A 12,627-nucleotide genomic window follows, 5' to 3' on the forward strand; every position below is an offset into this window, starting at 1 on the left:
TAAGAATTTATGAAAATTATCCTTTTACTACAACACAGTACCTTAGTTTTTTGTTACAAAAATACGTACTGTCTGTCATTATACTAGTCTCACGGTAGAAGAAGCGCAAGGCATGCGCTAACGCATTTTCATATTTTGGACGGAGTTTAATAGAAATGGACGGGCAGTGTCGTAAATTGACCAAGTATGTCGCGTTTCAATCTATCATGTTCAGATTAGCATTTCGATATTTTACATCACGCTAGAATCTCCTTCTCTCGTATCGAATGCCCAGAAACATTTTCTCGTGAATATATTGCAGTGACTGAACTCGCTGTATGTATTTAATTGGCTGGCATCGTCGATACCGCACTGTGGGGTGTCGTCGGCCGTGAACCAGCGATAGATTGAGTGGTAGATGCATTCAATGACTGCATAGTGCCTATCTACAATTCAAGTCCACCAATGGTTCGTATTAGAAAGTAAAAGAAAAGAACTCGTAATGCAGCCAAAAGAGAATACAATTAAGAACAGTATTACTATACAAAATATTTGATAGAAAACTTACTCTTAAATGTGCAAGGTCCTCTAATCTTGTAAGATCACACAACTCCACGTACAGAGAGTACACAATTAACCATCCATAAATGGAGAAACAAACAAATATAGTCCACAGAAAACACATTATGATATTATAAGCAAATATCATGTCGTTTACTGTACTAAAGAATACAAAAGCAAACAATCTGAAAAGAGTGAAAGCTGCAAAACTGTACAACCAAGGTACCATTTTACGTTCATATTCCTTTCGTAAAGCAACTATCAACATCAATGAGGATGCAAAAACAGTTATTCCACCAAGCATGGAGAACAAAGCAAAAACTACAAGAGCATTGCGAACTGAAATAAAATATTCAATCAAAGTTTTACACACAGATATCTCCTGTACTAATTCTATGAAATCTCTAAACAAAATTTCTCACCATGCTGATTACCCACATACACAAATTCATATGATATGATATAATAGCCGTAATGCGTTGAACCTGGTGCTGCTTGAGAAAGGCAATAGAGATCAAATATCGAAGAACAGATTGTAAAAACAGCTAAACTCTATAATAAATATTATTGGTTACTGTACACTTGTTTCAGTGAAATATGTAATCATTGGACATTGTAATACCTACTAATGAAAATATTGCTGTGAACATGGCACCTCTTTGAATGTCAAGTATATAAGCATGTGTCAAAATTGGCTTCTGGTACCAGGGTATTTTGACACTACGTGCTGATCGCGAAGATCTTAAATTCGCACTACTACGCGTGGTGACATGTGAATATACCGAAGGCGTGCCCATGCTAGGAGATTTCTTTCCGTAATTCATCCTTCCGTTTCGTTGATACTTCACTTTTCAGTTCGAATCCGACGGATAAACGTAATTCTTTTTAAATCCTTCTTAATACGTTTCTGGTTTTCATTCAACGTTCACTCTATTTAGTTCTTTATGCTTTTACACGTTTTTGATTAATCATTCTCTCCGTATCACGCATCGAGCTGCAAATTCAATCAAAATGATATATTCTCATGCTGCGTCCAGAAAGGTTAAGCCTTATATAGGAATGGCGTCAACATTTCTACCAAAAGTTATGTTTCGTAACGTTTTCAGAAAATACTATCTACAAACCTATACACAATATTCGAAAATTACACACAGTTACTTCTACGTCCGCGGGAAAGTTTGATCTATTCTTTTATAAATGTAAACATAAAGTCACGATTATACATACCGATCCACGCGCAGTTGATCACAAGCCGACGCCCGACTATTTAAATCAATTTATGTAAGTTCTTTAAATCGTTTATCAACCGAGGAGAAGCCATAGACGTATAATACTTACACAGACCGCGCGTTCTGAATATCTCCCATATCAACATACATGTACACCCACGAGCAAACTCGGCTTCCGTTAGGGGAAAAAGTGGCGTAAGAAAAGAGCTTCCTACCATTTAGCAAAATTTATTTCAAGTACTCGCCTACCTCACTTTGTTCCCTAGCGGAAGCCGAGTTTGCTCGTGAGGGTACCCTCGCATGCAAACTCGGCTTTCGCTAGGGGAAAAATGACGTAGAAGAAACGTCTCCTTATCACTTCGTAAGTTTATTTTAAGTACTGAAATAGATGCTAAACCAAATGTTAATTTGGTACAAATTTCAGTAATTCCCGATACCAAATGGTAGGAACTTGTTTTTCCTTATAATATCCCCGTGCTGCTTTCATCAAATTATTTTATCCGAAACATTTTTCATTATCATCGACGGTTTCGAAAATAATCACGGGGATCGATTTAAATGACTCCCTTCGTATTTAGTCAGGTGCACGTAGGACAATTGGTTAATTTTAAATGAATCTCGCAATAACGCCAAGGAAACAGAAAATATTAAGTAAAACATATATGAATATAATTTATTTAGAAAAGAAACGAGTAATTATGCAATGAAAATCAAACAGAGAGGGCACACCTAAAGCCAAGATTTCCAGACGACGTATCAGGTGTATTTTGACTTCGAGCTGCGCATCTGTATCTAAAACAATAGCTTTTGTGACAAAGGTAAGAGCCACCTTTCTTTACTTTGTCCGAACCGTGAGATGGGCCACTCTAGAAGTATTATATTTCACTTTGCGAAGGAAAACCATAGAGACATATAGTTGTAATAGGCTGCGCGGTCTTATGGTAGGGATGAAGCGAGACCGAAGGACAGAAATAGCGTTGGGGTAACACCTCTCTTGCTCGCACATCGCAGAGGGCGGGGAGAAAGCGACTGGAGGACGATTAGGAGAAGGAATGATGCACGCATGTAGCCTCCACTGAAGCCGTAGGTGAATCCCCCACCAATAGCCCCATTAAAAAGAGAGGAAAGTTACTCCAGTTACTGTCCTCCCTTTCTAGTGTCGATTTCATCCCTACCATAAAATACCGCGCAGTCTATTATACACATATGTCTACATATACGTCCTAGATACATGTCTATATAAACAGCTCCAAAAGATAAGTGAAAATGCATAATTATACATATACACATACTGGATTCATGAATCCGCCACGGTTCGCGACGTCAACCGACCACCAGTCGAACGTCCATTCCCAAACGTTTCCAATCATGTTACGTAATCCATATTTGTTTGGAGGGAATTCTGTAACAGGCGAGGTACTCTCGTAACCGTCCTCTTTAGTGTTATTACTGGGAAAATCGCCTTGCCATATATTTGCTCTAAAAATGATTTCTCTTGCGTTACGAAATCACGATTTCGATCATACATTCGATTTGAATATTTACAAATTTTATATTGTTCTTCGATTTACCTGTACCGACCATTCGGGATCAAATTATTACCCCACGGATATAACCTATCGGAAAGCCCACCTCGACACGCCACTTCCCATTCCGCTTCGGTAGGCAATCTTTTTCCTAACCATGCGCAGTATGCGAAAGCATCGTTCCACGATACATGAACAACCGGATGATCCATCCTGTCTGGATTAATGATTTTATCCGTGGCTACTTGCACTACAGAGCCTTGACTGTTTGTAAACATACGGACGAAGAATTACGTACGCGCCAAGTCCGAAGCAGGCCCCTCGGGATGCTTCCAATCCGCATTTTTTATTTGTAACCACCAAGGAGCTTGAGCAACGGCGACCGGCACTTTCGATCTGACTTCTTTTTTCAGTAGACCCCCGAATACGAATGAATCACCAAATGATTCAGCTTCTGTTCGATAGCCAGTTGCGTCAACAAACGCTGTAAACTCACCATTACTTACCTCTTGTTCGTCTATGTAAAAACTATCGAGATATACTTGTCGTTTCGGTCCTTCTCCATCAGCGAAAAAAATAGGTTCATCTGTTCCGATCACAAAAGTTCCTGCATCTACCTTGCTCATATGTTTCGAACGATCCGTAACAGAATCAAATGTTTCTTTCGTGTACAAGCGAGAAACAGCATCGTTTGTCACTGAACAATGGTCTTGCGTATCTTTCAATTTGTTAATTTGCCTATTCGAACGTTGAGCGCAGTGAGAAAGTTGTTGGTTCGAATGTTCATATTTAAAGCTTCGCGCCACACGATACAACGCTAGCAAGACAAACGCGCAAACGAGTAATCTCAGCGATCTCATTTTTAAAATCGACCGTAACGGATTCTGCGGGTTGCGATCAGGACCTACTTATGCAAAGAAACGAACGACCGACTAATAAATTCGAACGCGAATGCAATGAATGACTGTAGACAATAATGCACGATAGTCTTAAACGTCTTAGACACACAGCACGGTCGAATACAATTGACGACTAAACCCACTAAATCGACTAAACGCTGCACTAGTCTCAGCTGGTGTCAACCTCAGCTAGTCTCCATACTCTCCATCACTCTCAATGTCCATGGAAGACGAGTCAGGCGACCACGCCGACCACACCGACCGCACGACCATCGACTACCTACTACCGACATTGCGCTGCACCGTGATTAATGGAAACAAGAAATTGATGCAGGATGTGCTGCCACCTGACGTCCCAGTACCACCCAGTAGTTTCTTTCAATGTGGCTGAAATGGCGCGTGCCAGCGCGTGTCATTCGCGTGGAACATAACCTTGCATAACCTACTGTTGGCTGCCACGTACTATTTACGTACCTGTCGTTTGCGTAGAATCTCTAGAACCTTCCTGTTTTCTTCATGATATCGGCTCATGTACAATAAAACACATATTAAACAACAAAATCTGTTGAAAGTCTGATAGAACATTAGTGTAAAATTACAATGATTTCTTCCAAACGTTCCAAATTACTGTTCTGTGCTCTTGGTATTTTTGTATGTTACTTTTACTTCGCTATGTTACAAGAAAAAATTACCCGTGGGCAATACGGAGATGAAAAGAACAGCGAAAAATTCACTTACACGTTCAGTTTAGTTTTTTTTCAATGTTTAATCAATTACCTGTTCGCCAAGACTAGTTTGTTGATGATCATGAAACAAGGTGAAGATACTACCCCACGAACATATTACGTGATATCTGCTCTCACGTATTTACTCGGAATGGTGTGTAGTAACATGGCTTTACAGTTCGTCAGTTATCCAACACAAGTAATCGGGAAATCTGGTAAACCAATTCCTGTGATGATACTCGGAGTACTGCTGGGCAACAAGGTATCGCTTTTCTTCTGTTATCTTTTTGTTTTTAATCATGTCAGTCTGTTTGTTAATTTGTCCCAATATTTTCGTGACCGACTGGATATACCAGCCAGTGTATGCATATAATGTACAATGTGTGTGCTATGCATATGCACATGTATATTAAGGGTGTTAATAAAAATGTAGGGTAAGTTTACAGGCCAGATTCCACATGTCAAACTAACACGAGAGGAAAATTAAGAACGACGAAATTGCGGTTCGAGGCTTTGTTTCTGAGTTATTGATTGTTGAAAATATGGGCAAAATACGCGTGAAATGTATTAAATACGTTAAGCGCGATGGGTTATACTACTCGAACATCTGATTCCCAGCTGATACACGGGCTCGATCGATGACCTAGTGAAAATAATGAATGAAACAAAATCATGAAACAGTTGAAAAACGCGCCTCGAATGCAATTTCGTCATTTTGGATTTTTGTCCTAGTTTGACACGTAGAATTCATCTTGTAAAAGTTTACTACATTTTTATTAACACCCTCCGCGTTTGTTCGCGCGCTAATTCGATAATAGTGTTTTAATTATAATCTGTTATTGAAATTATTATTTTTACGTAAATTGCACTTATTTTATTTCTATGCTGTTATTCTATGCGATTAAATAGTTTTTCTGAAAATGGAAAAATTGCTGTACATACATATGTATGTATGTATGTATGTATGTATGTATGTATGTATGTATGTATGTATGTATATAGCAAACGAAATTCGGCACTAATTCCGCACAGACTGTTTTCATCGAGGTCATATTTACGACTTGCTGGTCCGTACAACATTTAGCAGAACCTAAATAGCTGAACAGTCACCGGTAGCGAAAGGGTTAAAATTGACACGACGCGACGCGACGTCTCATGCGATTGGAATATTGTTAAGCGTAGACATTTTTGATCGATACCGATCGTAACATTTTGGTGCATTACCTTGCAGGTTTATCCAGTTAGGAAGTACTTATTTGTCTTCTTAGTTGTCATTGGTGTTGCGTTGTTTATGTACAAAGACGTTGGTCCAACGAAGAAGCAAACGGAAGGACAAGCAGCATTTGGAGAACTGTTATTATTACTTTCGTTAATAATGGATGGTTTAACTAGTGCGGTACAGGAACGTATGAAGGCAGAGAACAATTCCAAGTCTGGACACATGATGTTAAACATGAATGCATGGTCTGCGATATTCAGTGGTGCTGTCATCTTGATCTCTGGAGAATTTTTCCAGTTTCTTCAGTTCTTACACAGATATCCTTTCGTTGTATGGTACATGGCCACGTTTTCGATAGCAGGAGCGTTTGGGCAGTATTTTATATTTTTCACCGTTGCGGAATTCGGGCCATTACCGTGTTCTATTATAACTACTACTAGGAAATTGTTTACAGTTTTAGGGTCGATATTGATTTTCGGTAATGCTTTGACCACTAGACAATGGTTAGGTACATTCACGGTATTTACGGGATTATTTTTAGACGCGATGTACGGTAAAGACAAATCTTCCAAGAAAAATGTAATGAAATAACAAACGAACGTACAGGCGTTAACTCGTGTAATGTTCGTTTGAAACGATTCCGATCGCACAATGCCTGCCGCATTTTGACTTTTCGGTTTCGTGATCTGTTTACCTATAAATAATTATATAACATTATATAATGTAATTGCGAATGGAACATCATAAGACATTTTTGGACGTTATTTTTCAAAAATTGTAATACGTACTCTGTTTTGTGATCACAATGACAATGTGCGTTGCGTGTATGCCGCGTCTGTGTACAGCGTGTAAATGTTGGTGTATACCTACTTACTTACCTACCTGTAGTCGGCAAGAATCATGCATGACATGTTACGTGCCTTTTCCGAAGTACACCATTCCTGTTATTTCCACGAAATCTTCCCTTCTGTCTTTTCTTGATTTGCAAAGAAAATAAATCCGCCGCGACGTACATGCAAGTAGGTATGTATGTATACATATATACTGTGTAGGTACAAAGAGGATTACTTGCAATATAGCAGAAACGGTATCATCATCATTTCTGTCGAATCTAACAATGAAAACTCAATTAGTAGGAAATACATAAATGTACATTGTAGTAATTTCGTGAGAGATAAAATGCAATCTTTTACAAATGCCAAACGATTCTTTGATTCGTTATTTTATCTTCCGTTTGAAATTGATGTTGAAAGGTAATGTTTCATGCGCGGACGAAAAACTTGTTGCACGAAAATCAAACGAAATAGACATGCGGACAAATTACAGCGATATGTCAACGGCATTACCACTTATTAGAAACCGTTTGTGTGTTGTATATTTGTATGTATGCGTACGCGCGCGCGTGTGTGTGTGTAGTAGTAGTAGTAGTAGTAGTTCCGCGTAAAACATTTCTAAAATCGGATTTCGTTATTGTTATCAACGTCGACAAGAACGTCGACGATGGTCAAGCAGATAATAACGACGCGTGGATGATCGTTAGGAAGGGAGTGTAATCAGTTGAATGTACCATAAATGCGCAAACTGCTTCTCCAGAAGTAGTTTAACGTATTTCAGTAAAGAAGTCGTGTCGAAGGTCGGTATTACACGTTATAGAAGACCGATAATCCTAACGATAGTCGCGAAATGAATAGTCGGTTTCCCAGATGTTGCGTATGGATCGTGGTGTTAACAGTGTGCTTCCCGGGTATTTGCGCGTTTCTTAAGGATAGTGGTGAGTGCTGAACTTTGTCAATTTAATATATACATTTATAGACATTTATTTATATACGTAAATCTGCATTTTATTTTTGTCCTGTTCTTCGGATCCTATCCATAACACATGTAATATTTTTGCCGTTAGTTATTTCGGCGTGATAGATGAATGTAAATAATAAATAATGTCTCTAAACCGAGGAATTTCAGTGCATTCTCTTACTTCTTTTAAAACTCGTAGCGATATCTTTTTATTATACATACATAATGACAGAAAAACGGACGGAAATGTTTCATTTTAGAGCTGTTTGCGAGCAATTTGTCGAACATTGGATCGTATGAAATCAATCCAGCGAGATCGAAATTATCGAGGAATGACGGTGAACAACCATTCGGAAACACAGATACACCTGCAGTCTGCAATTCGGAAAAAGATGACTTTCCTGCAGATTTGTTCACCGATGAACAACGTCGACACGGAGCTCTACTGTTACACGCCTTCCTCGGATTGTATTGTTTTTTGATTACAGCATTCGTTTGCCACAACTATTTATTACCTGCGCTTGATTGCATATGCGAGAGCATGAACATAAGCACCGACATCGCCGGTGCGACATTTCTTGCGATGGCCAGCTCTTTACCGGAAATGTTCGTAAACGTGATCGGAACGTTCCTTACGAAAACGGATCTCGGAGTCGGTACAGTTGTCGGTAGTGCCGTATTCGATACGTTCGCAACTCCGGCTTGTGGAGCATTGATGGCTCTTCATGTAAGTAGACGATAGTAAGACCGTATATACCACCATGGACACGTACGTACATATGTATATGTATACTCGTACTAGTGTGACTTGCAAGTGAAAATTTATTAAATTACTGACAACTGTTAGTAACTATAGAAACGGAAGGTTTCGTTTGCAACAGTGTTACGTGATCATTCGTACTACGGTATACAATATGTACATGCATGTGTAGTACCGTTTTCCGTTGTTTTCTCGTGATACACGCATATGCGTGTGGTATTTAGATAAAACCGACCGACAACAAGCACGCACCGACTTTATCGATATTTAAATCGATCGCATACTATAGGACATAGGATATAGATATTTATCTGTGCCTTTATGATTCGAACGTGTGTTTATATTGGTAATGTTCTTGTACTGGTTTTGGCAGGCGGTACCGCTGCAATGGCGTGTATTAACACGAGATTGTGCTGTATATATCATATCGGTTGGAGCATTGGTCATAGTAATATGGGATGGTCGGATTGTATGGTACGAAGCTGTAATGCTGTTAGTGATCCTCCTTGTTTACCTAATCCTGTTGTTTTGCGGGCCACGCATGGTGCGTTCCTGTTCCAATGGAGTCTCGAGTTCCACAATGAAACGTAAGTAGGTAACTGGATGTTCTCTGTTTTTGCAACTTGTCTCGTTTGCATCAAACGAAATCGCAAATTGAAAGAAAGCGGAGAGTAGCGACGCAACTTGAAACCCATAATGATTAATTAGTGCCCAACGGTGATGAGAATTCATCGGCTCAGGGTTCATATAAGCCGTATCATATTAAGAATTCGAACGGCGACGAATCGACGCAGCAGCAAAACAGAACAAACGATCCAGAAACTTTAGTAAATTTAAAGGAATCAATGAAACACGAGAAACCAGGTATATATTTTACTCCCCATATGTATCGCTTCTTGCTTCTTCGACCTATGTGTACGTATAAAACAAGGTAAAAGAAACCGTTCGTTTCTTCTCGTTTGCAGAAAGTCTGTTCCTATGGCCGAAAGAGCGAACCACAGCGACGAAATGTTGGTTTCTCTTCACCTGGCCATTGAAGTTTCTATTGTTCGTAACAATACCGGATGCTAGACGCGAACGATTCAGAAATTGGTATCCACTGACGTTTGTTATGTGCGTGGTTTGGATCGCGATATCCTCCTACTTGGTTTCCTGGATGGTGACGGTTATCGGTGATACTATAGGGATCCCGGACTCCGTCATGGGTTTCACATTCTTAGCTGCTGGTGGAAACATGCCGGAACTTGCGTCCATTGTGATTTTAGCGAGACAAGGTACTTGTATACACACACACACACACACACACACAAACACACATCCACTGTCACCTTTATTTATTCTCATAATTTACGTCTATCATTTCAAATTGCTGGAAGTATTTCAATGATTGCATAAACTCTACGCAACTAGGTGACGGAAACATGGCAATGAGCAACACATTAGGAGCAAATATTTTAGATATTTTACTCTGTCTGGGTTTACCATGGACGATAAAGTGTTTAACGACGGGAAACGATGTGGTGATCCAGTCCGGAGCCCTAGCCTACAGCATACTTTCAATACTAGGTTGCATAGTCATTCTTTACGCGGTCATTGCTTTCTTTAAGTTTCATTTAAATAAGAAGGTGGGATTGATTTGTCTGTTGTTATACACGATATTTTTAGTGTTTTCCATTCTTGCCGAATTGAATGTTTTCCTTGTTGTGAATGTATCTACGTGCGACTAACGAGCGCAATTCGTGTGTTTTACATTTTTATTAATTGCTTTCGCGTGCAACCGTGTTGCGTTGCCGTCACCTGTAATAGTGTAACATCTCTCCATGAAAGAAAAATGGTTCCTAAAAAGTCACGGTACTGTGCAGAGATAACTTGTTGGCTAGGCACGTACAAACTGAACGATACAGGGGCACAAGGGGTACTCTTTGCTCGGCTCCGTAAGTCCGCCTGTGACGCGCCCGCCGTGCTTCGGTCAAAACTCAAAAGTTAACTGTACACATACATATGTATGTATAGAGTAGGACCCCCATATTCCCGTATTCCCGTATTCGCGGATTCAGTTATCGACGGTTGACCGCGGTCCGAAAAATTTCCATTCAAGTATGTAATCTATCTGTTAATAAGTCTGTATAAAAATCAAATAAAATATTATTATTGGAATTTACAACATGTACATGCATACAACATATGAGTATGTATGTATGTACAGTAATGTACACTGATGTGCAAAGTTGGTATCCGCTACAGGAGAAAGCGAATTCGATCGAAAAATCGAAATTCTACAACTCTTACAGTTTCCATTACTCAGGAATGAATTTTCCAAAAAAAAAAAAAAAAAATTCCTTTGATTTTGTACATTTATTAATAATAAAGCAATATTCCAAAATAACTTTTTCCCTGCAGAAACCGACTATACACGTTAACGTTTATATGTATATAATAAGGTTCGTTACTATCCGCGGATTTCGGTAGCCGTGGAAGGCCTTGGTACCAATCCCCTGCGGACACGGGGGTTTTACTGTACTTCAAAGTTCGATGTCACGAGATAGACGTACAGATATGGCCTATTCGGCCAATAACGATAATGCGTATGAGCCTATCAGTCCCGTTGGACCGAATATTTGAAACGACTCATATGTTGAGTCATCGGTCTCGAATGTGTTGTTAGACTCGGCGAATATTCAAACGATAAGACTGCGTCTATTTATATTGTATCTGACTTCGAAATGTAAACGCATTGTAAATACAGTCAGTCCAAATACTAATGAAATTTTGACACCATATGTCAAGAACCGTGTGTCTTGAAAAATGATATTACAGTTTCATTACCGCTTACACCGACATATGTATAAGTATAATATGTATACCCATATAGCACATGACGTCTTGAATATGGCTTAAAGACGCTTCAGACATAAAGTAGCCGTAAAATGGGCGTCTTAAAGGCATCGTATCGTATCTAGAAACTAGAATATTTTTACATTTTGAAGTTACATATCATGTAAACACAGGCAATCTTATTGTTTGAATATTCACCGATGAATGCATAATAAATATAATACTGTTATTATTATAACAACAACAACAACAACAACAACAATATTATTAATGTGTAAACTAACAGTGGCATTGTTTGAGTTTGCCATTGAAACCGTAAAGTGTAAAGTCATCAAAGTGGTTGAGCAGCCGCAACGATCACATCCGCGGTGGCTCGTGTCGCGCCGCGCTAGCGAGAACTAATACTTTCGAGACCTATGAGTCCCATGACCCAGTATATGTAAGATGTTCTGCTCGTGTGGTCGATGACGCAGCATTCCCGGCTGCTGGGGATAATCTTGTAATACCACGTCGGTTTTCAATGTTCTTGAATGTTTACGGTACGTTTTCTTGACAGATTTCCACCGGTTTAGAATTGTATAATCAACTGTGTGAACCATAGCGATGTTATAATAACATATACATATACCATGTATTTACCTTCTTTATACCTTGTGCATAGGTACATATGTACATACATGGTGCGTACCTTGTGCTGTCTTTGTAGTTTTTTCCGACTTCTTTTCAATAAGCTCTAAATCATTCTAATAAGCATCGGTCGCACATGTGCGTATGTATATGCAAGATTCGCAAATGGTATCGAAAGAAAAATTTATGCATGTAACTACCGGTGATAGCAGTACATATTGACAGTTGGGCGGTGACGGATACCAAAGCTAGTTGGCGAGGAGGTTGTACGGGTGTTGTGAAAATGATGAAAAAAAGATCGGCTGTGTCTGCAGAAGAAAATTTATATTCACGTAGAGTACGGAAACGTTTGAATCTTTTATCGTTGGACATCAACGATCGTGGAGTTAATTTAGGTTGAGATAAACATTCTTAATAAAGAATAATTTATTTTCGGACTCGATCAACGAATTCGATCAAGGAGAAACGTTTTA

At 39.2% G+C, this 12,627-nt stretch overlaps 4 protein-coding genes across 4 annotated transcripts; 2 read left to right on the plus strand and 2 right to left on the minus strand.

The window, feature by feature from the left end:
- Positions 1 to 189: 189 nt before the first annotated feature.
- On the minus strand, positions 190 to 1,880 carry LOC107190982. Its single transcript, XM_015579903.1, has 5 exons — positions 1,768 to 1,880; positions 1,167 to 1,534; positions 963 to 1,092; positions 548 to 879; positions 190 to 425 (listed from the first exon to the last, which is right to left on the minus strand). Exons 2-5 carry the CDS (start codon positions 1,362 to 1,364, stop codon positions 324 to 326), a joined length of 762 nt encoding a protein of 253 aa, XP_015435389.1. The 5' UTR covers positions 1,365 to 1,534; positions 1,768 to 1,880; the 3' UTR covers positions 190 to 323.
- A 477-nt stretch (positions 1,881 to 2,357) lies between these two features.
- On the minus strand, positions 2,358 to 4,269 carry LOC107190955 (sulfatase-modifying factor 1). Its single transcript, XM_015579870.1, has 4 exons — positions 3,594 to 4,269; positions 3,341 to 3,512; positions 3,062 to 3,248; positions 2,358 to 2,635 (listed from the first exon to the last, which is right to left on the minus strand). The coding sequence occupies exons 1-4, from the start codon at positions 4,153 to 4,155 to the stop codon at positions 2,480 to 2,482; spliced, it is 1,077 nt and encodes a 358-aa protein (XP_015435356.1). The 5' UTR covers positions 4,156 to 4,269; the 3' UTR covers positions 2,358 to 2,479.
- Positions 4,270 to 4,794: 525 nt separating this feature from the next.
- LOC107190906 (solute carrier family 35 member B1) lies at positions 4,795 to 6,729 on the plus strand. Its single transcript, XM_015579792.1, has 2 exons — positions 4,795 to 5,181; positions 6,151 to 6,729. The coding sequence occupies exons 1-2, from the start codon at positions 4,795 to 4,797 to the stop codon at positions 6,727 to 6,729; spliced, it is 966 nt and encodes a 321-aa protein (XP_015435278.1).
- A 1,092-nt stretch (positions 6,730 to 7,821) lies between these two features.
- Positions 7,822 to 10,573, plus strand: LOC107190907 (sodium/potassium/calcium exchanger 4-like). Its single transcript, XM_015579793.1, has 6 exons — positions 7,822 to 7,909; positions 8,193 to 8,659; positions 9,066 to 9,279; positions 9,401 to 9,556; positions 9,658 to 9,966; positions 10,103 to 10,573. Exons 1-6 carry the CDS (start codon positions 7,822 to 7,824, stop codon positions 10,417 to 10,419), a joined length of 1,551 nt encoding a protein of 516 aa, XP_015435279.1. The 3' UTR covers positions 10,420 to 10,573.
- Positions 10,574 to 12,627: the final 2,054 nt, after the last annotated feature.

This window comes from Dufourea novaeangliae, unplaced genomic scaffold (genome assembly GCF_001272555.1).
Source record: "Dufourea novaeangliae isolate 0120121106 unplaced genomic scaffold, ASM127255v1 scaffold208, whole genome shotgun sequence".
NCBI lineage: Eukaryota > Metazoa > Arthropoda > Insecta > Hymenoptera > Halictidae > Dufourea > Dufourea novaeangliae.